An 11,188-nucleotide genomic window follows, 5' to 3' on the forward strand; every position below is an offset into this window, starting at 1 on the left:
CAATCAACCTCCGGGCACAACGATCAACTGAATAAATGTTGTCTCCTATCCTCTGACCCGCTCACACTCCAGGGATACTTTCCAAATCGAATCAATTTAAACCCTCATGGATGGTCTCACCAGGGCAGATAACATTTGGGTTTGACAAAAAGAAAGAGAACTCCTCATGGTGAAGTATGCAGAAACACTCAGTTTAATAGATAAAAGATAGTACACTCACATGTCACAATACCATCATCAGCATAATTGGTGTCCTGCAGAGGTGTTCACCTTCTGACGAAACCGGTAGGGGAACCGGCATCTTGTGCATCTCCCCGGAGGTATCAGCTATCCACGGTCTACTAACCACTCAAAGGGAACACCTCTGCAGGACACCGATTAACCAGCACACTGTGAACAGGACTTTCTTTCTTTCATTTCTTATGGGCTTTTTATGGACTTTTTATTTTAATATATTTCACAATGTATTTTAGATGGTGTCTATTCCATTATGGGATCATATATGTATACTTTTAAATAGTCATTGTGTATAGCTTGACTAACTTTTTGTTTGGTTTTATATTGAGCGCTGCACACCTTGTTATTAGTTTCAGTGTTTAGTTGGGATTCAACAACTTTATGTGCTGGCTGCTAATATATGCTAAATACTATATGTTATATACTTTTTAGATTTTGATTAAGCACAGTGATTTATTGTTTTTTCTGTCCTAGCATTTGGCTGAAGGTGTTCATCCACCTAGACATAAAAGGCAGTTGTGATCCACTCAGTGATGGGTCAGCTCCAATTTTGGTCAAAGAAAAACATACATAAAGCTAGGAGGAAAAGTAAATGTATGCACTTCTTTGGATCTGCACTGGAAATTTGACAGTTGCATTGGATGCTGAAGTAAACGCTTGAGCTGTCTTTGCTTCAGCTGCATAGCCATCTGCTTAAGAGTTCTGCACACTCTTTCCATTATGTGTATTTGTAGAAATCTATTTCCCTGTACTGTCTGTATTTGTACGTGGCTGAATTCACATACACAGTTATTTATGTACATCACTTCCCTTCACTGCAAGCAGGGGCAAAAACCCCAGTCTGGAGGACTTTAATATCTTTAAAAGAGGAGTTTCCAGGAAGTAGATAGAGACCTTAGTCACATGACCTTACACTCACAGCAGCTGCTGTTGCTGCTGTATTTCACTCACACCAGAATTAGAGACTATAGGGCAGGTATTCATATGTTCTTATAGTTTATATGCAGCTGAGTGTATATCTGAATCCTTGTGACAGACATATCTCTGTCCTATTGTTATTATCTCACATGCATAGTGCCAGACAGACCTTAGTAACCTGTGCTACTGTATGTGTGTAGTGGTCACCTTCCAGTATATCAGTAGGTGAATGTATTTACTGCAGTAGAGATTTTTATGCAGCTCCTGTTTTTTTCGTTAACCCTATCCCTCCTTGTCTGGAATGCTATAGCTAGTTTTAGCTTAGAACTCAATAACCAGCATAGGCTAGAGCCAGGTTAATGTAAGATTCCGGTACCTCCGGTACCCTTAATCACCACTTTCCTCTGTAATGCGTCCCACCTTTCTCTTCAGGTGGTACGCATATACCTTTAAGAACGATGATGTCACTGCTGAGCGCCGCAGAGCGGCTATTTCAACCGCCGGCGGTCTCACTCACATTGTTTGTTCAACCGCATGGTTGGTTCGATCAAGCCATGCCTGAAGCAGCCATACCTGATGTTACTCGCTCATGTATCTCGCTACCTGGACTTGTTTTACTCACTGATCTTGTATCTCGCTACCCGATCACTCTTGGAATACTGCTTCTACTTTTGGCTATCTCACCCTGCTTTCCTGCCTTGATATCCACATGCTTTCATCTCTCGATCGGAACCTCCAGCTATTCCCTTTACCTGGAGCAGACCGGAACCTCGCTACTGATCCCTGTATCTCGCTACCGGATCATTCCTCATCTACTGGACCTCTCTAAACTACTAACATTACAAGTGATAAGTACCCCGCAGGGGAACCCTCCATAACCTTATTGCACTATCTACCTATGCACATTAAGGACTGTTACTACCTATCCATACTATCCTATCATCTGCACTGTTACATAGATTGCTAGCTCTTGAGCCTACTACCATCTATCATCTGCACTACTGCATAGATTGCTAGCTCTCCTGTCTACTACTATCTATCCTTGCACTGGGTTACTCCTTCCTGTATTTGTCATCTGCTGTCCTCACCACCTATTAGCATACTCGATACTAACCTATCTGCATTCCTAAATACCATCTTGAACTCTCCTATACAAACCTATCAAGTGATTACCATCCTTGTCACTGTTCACACCTGTCCCTTCAGCACATCACCTTCATACTATCATATACATCCTATCACTCCAGGAACATCTCATTGAGTGTGTATATATCTGTATGTTGAAGCTGACAGGCCCACGGTGATGAGTCCTGGAGAGTTGGATCTGGTATTCAACACATCTCTACATGACTACTGAGTGGAGATTTTGCAGCTGCAAATCCAGCCTAAACTAAAAACGCAGGAGCGTTACAGTTAAGCAACTGATGGCCACTTTGTAAATAGAGGTGGCTATTTGGAAGCTACTAGGGCCTAAGATGTAGATAGGCTGACTCTGAGTTCCAATATCCCACCACAGTTTTTGCTGGTGAGAAGCTGCATTCCAGGCTGGTTGGACAAAAGTTGAAGGAACTCCCCATCATTGCACATTCTGTCTTCAGGTCTTCAGCACTGTATTGGGATCTTCATCAGGGGTCCCTGCAACTGTACTTTGTTTCAACATTCATCTGGAGGTATTTTTTTACCAACCATATAGACCCAGGTATATGTACACAATTCCACCAGGATTCATGTTGGCCCTTTTGCTGTTTGTACATTGGATGTGTATTTTGTTAATAATCTTTTATTATATAAAGCTCAAATTATACATATACTGGTGTACATCTATATACTTTTGGTTAATGATATATGCTGGTTGCAGTTGTTCCTTTGCTTCCAATTACTTTGATTAGATTACTGGTTAATTTCCCGGGAAGGGAATTGCCTCTGTTCACAGAGGCTTTGTCCTTGGAGGAGGCACTGCCAACTTTATTATCAAACCCACTCTTCTACTTTGCAAAGGCTCTGGTTCTCTTATTTACCAACAGGCTTAGCACAATATCTTGTTTGGGGGGGAGCCATTTCTCATGTCCACCCACCCAAAAGAGGTCCACATATACTACATACCTTCTAATCGTGGAATGAAACAAACAGGAGCAGAGGTAGCAGAGCCCAGCTCGTTTTTTACAGTGACCCATACTCCAAGACTCGAGCTAAAATGGTATTTGCCACGGGAAATGGTGCAAAAATTCTGTCTCATTAAGGGAGTGCAGTCAAATTCACTCTTTGTGGGTATCTCACACTGTTTCACAGACCTGTGCAAAACACAGATAAATATTAGTAACTGTATAACTGACAAATTAAACAGGAAATAAAACAGGTACATTTGTGTCCAGGAGGTATGTGCTGTCAGATCACTTGCCTGAAAACTGAAAGTGTGACATTGGTTTTTAAGAGGGAGTCTTCACCAGGCAGCCATGTGCAGGTCACGGTATTATCGGAAGGCTTCATAAAACAGCTCAGATTGGTGGGTGGAGATGGTGGATCTGCAAATCACATTAGTGATAATCATTTATTGACAAAGATGGATGCAATAATTAAAAATACCCAGTATAAACCATATTGTGGTTTGGTTACACAAATTGCTCTCACAACAGTGAATAGATTTGCTACTGGGAAATATAATTAATTTTATTGTATGCTTAGACAGACATATTAAGAAAAGATTGAACTTGGTGCAATGCCCAGTACATGCTTTTACATTTTATGTGTTTTAAGTGTTTATGCGTTTGTGGGTTGCACATTGTGGTCCTCCACATTATTTCCATGAGTTCAGCTTATGGAAGTGAATAGGCAGGGCTGACAAACAAGGACCTGGTTATTATATTTTATAGTAGATATACAGTACTACTCTGTGCCACGATGATGTGACTCCCGTGCGCATGCGCAGGAGTGATGTCATCCCAGCCATTCAAACAGCCTGAGAGACCAAACCAACAAGAAAGAACAGGGGAAGAGGGAAGCACCTGCTACCAGCAAGAGCACTGACAGCACAGCACTAGATGGGGATTGTTTGACTGGTAAGTCCACCATAATGTGCTAATATGCTGTGCATTCTACCAATTATGGCTGCCAGCTACTGGGAGCCCATTTATAAAAAAAAAAAAATAGAGTTTAAGTCTGCTTCAAGCTCTACTCTCTCTCATCCATTGAAAGTCCTTCCATTATCAATGAGGGTGCTAATATTGGCCAGCAGATTTGTAGGTTATGGGTTTTAGGTCACAATCATGTGGTGTCGCTCTCAAGCCAGGATTTTTACTGTTTAAAATTTTGGCTGACAGGGTCAGTAGAAATTCCTCCTGTGTCAAAATGATGTTTCTAGTTAGAAACATAGAAACATAGAAAAGTGACGTCAGAAAAAAACGAAGTAGTCCATCGAGTCTGCCAAATTTTTATTTTTTTTAATAGTTTTTTTTTGTTAACTTTATAGTATATACCAGGAGTTCCAAAACTGTGGGTCGGGACCCACTGGTGGGTCACGAGCTGTGTTTTGAGTGGGTCGCACTGAGCCGGAAATCACTGAGAGCGGGCCTGCTTAAATTGTGCTGTGCGAGCCCGCGCAAAATAGGAGAGCCAGAGCAGTCAAATCTCGATGGATTCAGGACCCTGCCTACGCAGTTTACGGAGGCTGGTCTGCATTTCCTGCGAGGAGGATACTTGCATCAGTGAGTACATATGTGGGCTGTTATGTAGGTTGTAGGATATGTTCATGGGGTGCAGAGCCAGCTCCTCGTCCTGCTGGCAGGAGCGGTGGTGGCTAGACTGGCAATGGGATCTTTCAGCTATAATGGGCAGAGATGGCAGCCTCTGTGTCATAGGAGGAACAGGTGGCCCGGCGGTGTCAGGAGTTAATGGCAGCTTCTATTTTTAATTTAACATTCCCTCCCTTTAAATTATGCATTATTATTACTATTTGCATTTATATAGTGCCAACAAATTCTGTAGCGCATTACAATATTCAATTACAAGCAAGTGGGTCACGAAAAATAACTGTATTCAGAAGTGGGTCTCGGCCCCAAAAAGTTTGGGAAGCCATGGTATATACTATACATCTATGTATAGTATAGATCTATGTTTGTTCCAAGCATGTTTGAAGCCATTTACTGTTGACTGTTTCACTACCTCTGCTGGAAGTGTATTCCAAGCATCAACTAATAATACATCCACCTGTCCTATTCCAAAAATCATTGCAGTTACAACATAAATAACTATTATTTACAGCTAATCACTGGTGGTACAGCATTTGGTACAATGTACATGCATAGGTGTAAATGAGCCTTTACAGTTTCTTTTTAAAACATGTTATGGTGCATGGCTGTGGACAATAGTTATATACAGTAGGAAAGGCTAGGATTTCTACTTGAAATGCACAATGGACATGTGTGAATCAGCACTAAATGTTAACAGGCTCATATGTATGAATAAATCACATAATCTAGGGATTGTGATGCCAAGTTTTTTGGGGGTGGCAGACCCAACTTTGTTTCATGATCTTATATCAATTCTTTTTTCAGTACATGGAAAATATGTCAAATGAAAAATAAACTGTAACATATTGTTCGCGGAAAAATCATGGTTCTCGCAATTGGCTTGAATAGGATATCAGATCATTATATAAAGGAACTTGTTTAATTAAATGTATGTAAAGCCCAAATTTGGGGGGAAAAAATATCCCTTGTATTAGGACTGGGAGTTAATTGCTTGCTTTTGTCTAGTGCAAAACAAAAAAAGATTTACTTACCTGATCCTCCTCTCCTCCTCACAGCTAGACAGGTCCTCACAGTGCCTGCACCCCTGCGCACCACCCGTCTAGGGTCATGATGTCATCAGGCCAGTGCAGGGTCCATAGCCCTGTTCTGGACATAAGGACACTGAGGGACAGTCCTTGGCCGGATCATAGAGGGGTTGTGGCCTCCAGTGGGAGAGGAGAATCAGGTAAGTAACTGTTTCTCCTCTCCTCTAGAAAAAAAACAAGCAACTAACCCTTGTAGTGCAGGCACAGCCTCACTGCAAGGGATCATTTCTAATTTTCCCAGAGTTGGGCTTTAACTGTGTAGGAAGATCACAAACAAATTGCATTGGTGCCTAACCCAATTATTTTTTTCACGCATGTTTTCATCCTTTTGAGGCTCACAAAACACAAAACAGGGTATGGCCCCTTTAAATACACTTGCAGCAAAGTTTTATTATATTGTACTAAAGCTAACTGATATACAATATGTTTTAAATATGATAATAAAAATTATATAGAACTGTGAACAGATGGGAGAGCACAAAAAAAATGCAAAAATTGTACTCATGGTATTTAGAAAATTGCAGACTTACAGCCAGCTCTAATGAGAACTTCATCCATTAACTCGAGTCCTTCACCGTTGTCCACATAACATTGAAGTAGCCCTGAAGTTTTGTTGAAGCTTCTGATATACACAGATGAAGTGTTTCCATGAACATTTCTATATTGAGCCTCAGACAGAAGATCATTGTCCAGCTTCCATACCACTGCACCTCTTCCTATCTGAGAGCAATAGGAAGAGCAAGAAGCCAAAAGAGGGGTACCAAGCTGAATTACAGAAGAATCTATAGTAATATGACAAGCCTGGACATCTGCGAAGGGAAAAAGTTTTACGTTATTGTTATTATTATTGCAGATTATAGAATTATCTGTCTGTCTATTTATCTATCTATCTATAAAAACTATAAGGGAACCCACTAACACAATCTGGGCAACTTTAGCAGGATCAAATGACAAGGATTTCAGTATTATAAAGTACCATGTAATTTCAAATGGATGTTATACACTAAAATTAATTGTGACAGGCCCCATACTCAAGAAGAGTATGTCGGCCATATAAGCTCCCCTTGCCTGGTACCAGCACGATCCAAGATCCCTTAGCCCACCCAGTCATTTGTCAAGACATCCGTGTAGGGTGGTAAGAAGCATTAAACTGTTTATTCAAACACAGGCACAAAGAGATATACACTCAGGGGACAATCTCCCTTCTTTGCTTAATGACACAGGGCAGAGTAACTACATTCAGTAACATGATACCCAGGTATCTTCAACTTTCCAACAGTAGACAGTCTTTACGAAGGGCTGCTGGAGAAATCCCTCCTCCCATCTAGCAGCTTATCCACATGCACTTATACATCTCATAATACTGTAGGTTGATCCCAAGCCAGACAGAAACAACAGAACAATGGGATACAGGCACCAAATAACCCCACCCCACCTCAAACTATCTAGCAATGGTCTATGAGATAAACTCCTACAAGCAGCCTGAAAAGGTCAAACCAATTTATCTTCATATATTTTCTGTGGTATAGTGTTCATAAATATTACTGTCCTAAGTGAAAAAGCCCCTTCATTCTTTTACACAAACCACACATATAATATCTGTCTTTCATCCTCTGTGACGGTGACTACCGTCACATTAATATAATATGAGCAACACAGTAGAATAGTGCAGTGAAACAGTGAATGGTGCATTTAATAAATACATCCTTTCAATGTACCGTACCTATATCACTAGCAAACTAATTTTAGTCACAGTGACGGGAATGTATCAAGGTAGCAGCAAGGTCAATGAATACTCAAAACGTACTTATTAATACATGTGCAACTTTTTTTTTCAGTTGTAAGACCAGCACCACCACATGACTTGAAGGTTTTGAAAGAAGGTCTGCCTAAAGCCTAGTACACACAGGCCGAATGTTGGTCGACATTAACTGGTTTAATAGAAACCAGCCAATATTCGGCAGCCGGTCCGACAGATCTGTCAAAGGGTCATGACCGAAAAACGGTCTGCCGACCGGCTCCCAATCAGCACTCTCAGTCAATGGCTGAGAGCGCTGATTGGAGCGTTCAGGCAGGGGGGGGGCATCCCCCTGTGAGAGCACAATAGCACAGCAGGGGAGATGTTAGTACAGAGGCTCTGACCTGAGCTGTCAGTTTTTTCCATTCAATTCCACAGGTTGAAGGAAAAAAAAACTACTAGTGTGTTTGAGGCTTTATGGTGTGCTAAATTTACCAGTTCTGCTAATTCTTCACCTCCTATCTTGGGACAGCAAAACAATGACCTAGTGTAGTATAGCCCTTGATGTGGGCAACAACACATTTTAAAGTGATGATAAAATATAATTTCCCTTACCTTTGACCAGCAAGAGAAGTAAAGTCCCCTCTAGCAGCAATATACTGTGGTCTTTCTGCATTTCCACAAAATTCTCGCCCGTAATCTGCCAGAGAAAAGTTAGTCTAGGTCAGTGATGGCGAACCTTGACACCCACAAAATTCTTGCCCCATAATCTGCCAGAGAAAAGTTAGTCTAGGTCAGTGATGGCGAACCTTGACACCCTAGATGTTTTGGAACTACATTTCCCATGATGCTCCACTACACTGCAGAGTACATGAGCATCATGAGAAATGTAGTTTCAAAACATCTGGGATGCCAGGGTTCGATATTACTGGTCTAGGTGAAAGAAATGTTGACCAAGCAGTGATGAGAAGAAAAGAAATAAAACAAAAATGCATGGAAGTGTTGAATATTTAAACAGATTGAAAGGGATACATATAAAATAAATGTTGTACGTATTTATATGTCTGCTCCTATAAGGAGTTTTTTTTTCTTCTTACTGTTGTTAGAGTGAACTTGTTCTCTAGAAACTCCTAAAACTCATATGCTATTTGGATACAATATAACAATCCACTCTCCCGGCAATCACTTTACTTTACATGTGTACCACACAGCCCAAAGTGGTTCTAAACCTCAGACAGGAAATATGAAAAAAGCATATCCCTCTGTGTATTGTGTCTCATTTAAGAGCACAAAGTGTCATTTCTGTCTGGTTCTTTGTTCCTCTGCTTTCTGCATTAATTACTTCTAACAAGTATTCCTGACACCAATAGAAAAGAGGTGAAAGGGGAGAGATCTCCAGTTGGTTGACAGATTGAGCTCTGTTCCTGTGCGCTGTGTGAAGGGGGGGGGGCTGTCCCTTCCCTCCAATCAGCTCTCAGAGCTCTCCTCACTGAGTGCTGCCTGATGTAACTTTAGCTCTCTGACCCCTGTTTTTTAGAGCTATGTGTTTCTGTGTGAATTCTGGACTTAGAAAGGCTGTAGAGAAGAGAAGACAGCAGATAAACAAGAACAACTTATGAAGGAGGATTTTTTTCAACTCCTGATGCAAGTTTCTTCACTGGGTATATGTGTAAGGATTTACAACCACTTTATGGTGGGTACCGTATACACTAGAAGTTTTTTTTTTTTTTTCGTTCAACCTAGCAGGCTGTACAATGCACAATTACTTTCTTTCCAGTATTTCAGTAGACTTATAACTGTCAGCTGAAGCCTTTTTTAGCTGATAATTATAGCCTACATTATACAAGTTATACAGAAAAGATTAATAAAAAATTTTAGTAAAATGGACTAGCCTGCTGCTTTATTTTTTCACTTTGATTTTCGGGGATGTCTTTGAATTCAGCCCATATACAGTGCCTTGCGAAAGTATTCGGCCCCCTTGAACTTTGCGACCTTTTGCCACATTTCAGGCTTCAAACATAAAGATATAAAACTGTAATTTTTTTGTGAAGAATCAACAACAAGTGGGAAACAATCATGAAGTGGAACGAAATTTATTGGATATTTCAAACTTTTTTAACAAATAAAAAAACTGAGAAAATTGGGCGTGCAAAATTATTCAGCCCCCTTAAGTTAATACTTTGTAGCGCCACCTTTTGCTGCGATTACAGCTGTAAGTCGCTTGGGGTATGTCTCTATCAGTTTTGCACATCGAGAGACTGAAATTTTTGCCCATTCCTGCTGCAAAACAGCTCGAGCTAAGTGAGGTTAGATGGAGAGCGTTTGTGAAAAGCAGTTTTCAGTTTTTTCCACAGATTCTCGATTGGATTCAGGTCTGGACCTTGACTTGGCCACTCTAACACCTGGATATGTTTATTTGTGAACCATTCCATTGTAGATTTTGCTTTATGTTTTGGATCATTGTCTTGTTGGAAGACAAATCTCCCTCCCAGTCTCAGGTCTTTTGCAGACTCCATCAGGTTTTCTTCCAGAATGGTCCTGTATTTGGCTCCATCCATCTTCCCATAATTTTAACCATCTTCCCTGTCCCTGCTGAAGAAAAGCAGGCCCAAACCATGATGCTGCCACGACCATGTTTGACAGTGGGGATGGTGTGTTCAGGGTGATGAACTGTGTTGCTTTTACGCCAAACATAACGTTTGCCATTGTTGCCAAAACGTTAGATTTTGGTTTCATCTGACCAGAGCACCTTCTTCCACATGTTTGGTGTGTCTCCCAGGTGGCTTGTAGCAAACTTTAAACGACACTTTTTATGGATATCTTTAAGAAATGGCTTTCTTCTTGCCACTCTTCCATAAAGGCCAGATTTGTGCAGTATATGACTGATTGTTGTCCTATGGACAGAGTCTCCCGTCTCAGCTGTAGATCTCTGCAGTTCATCCAGAGTGATCATGGGCCTCTTGGCTGCATCTCTGATCAGTCTTCTCCTTGTATGAGCTGAAAGTTTAGAGGGACAGCCAGGTCTTCGTAGATTTGCAGTGGTCTGATACTCCTTCCATTTCAATATTATCTCTTGCACAGTGCTCCTTGGGATGTTTAAAGCTTGGGAAATCTTTTTGTATCCAAATCCGGCTTTAAACTTCTCCACAACAGTATCTCGGACCTTCCTGGTGTGTTCCTTGTTCTTCATGATGCTCTCTACGCTTTAAACGGACCTCTGAGACTATCACAGTGCAGGTGCATTTATACGGAGACTTGATTACACACAGGTGGATTCTATTTATCATCATTAGTCATTTAGGTCAACATTCGATCATTCAGAGATCCTCACTGAACATCTGGAGAGAGTTTGCTGCACTGAAAGTAAAGGGGCTGAATAATTTTGCACGCCCAATTTTTCAGTTTTTTATTTGTTAACAAAGTTTGAAATAAATTTTGTTCCACTTCATGATTGGGTCCCACTT

The 11,188-nt window shown here is 40.9% G+C and overlaps 1 protein-coding gene across 1 annotated transcript in view; it reads right to left on the bottom strand.

Moving 5' to 3' along the window:
- The window catches only part of CSF3R (colony stimulating factor 3 receptor), a 55,445-nt gene extending 47,032 nt beyond the window's left edge, over positions 1-8,413 (bottom strand). The window contains exons 1-4 of the mRNA XM_082245675.1: positions 8,340-8,413; positions 6,517-6,795; positions 3,554-3,677; positions 3,259-3,446 (exon numbers count right to left, since the gene is read on the bottom strand). Coding sequence (XP_082101801.1) covers positions 3,259-3,446; positions 3,554-3,677; positions 6,517-6,795; positions 8,340-8,400 — 652 coding nt within the window. The 5' untranslated portion in view covers positions 8,401-8,413. The remainder of the gene's footprint in view (positions 1-3,258; positions 3,447-3,553; positions 3,678-6,516; positions 6,796-8,339) is intronic.
- Between the last annotated feature and the right edge of the window lie 2,775 nt (positions 8,414-11,188).

The sequence above is a fragment of the Pelophylax lessonae genome, assembly GCF_965119305.1.
Source record: "Pelophylax lessonae genome assembly, chromosome: 2".
Classification (NCBI taxonomy): domain Eukaryota; kingdom Metazoa; phylum Chordata; class Amphibia; order Anura; family Ranidae; genus Pelophylax; species Pelophylax lessonae.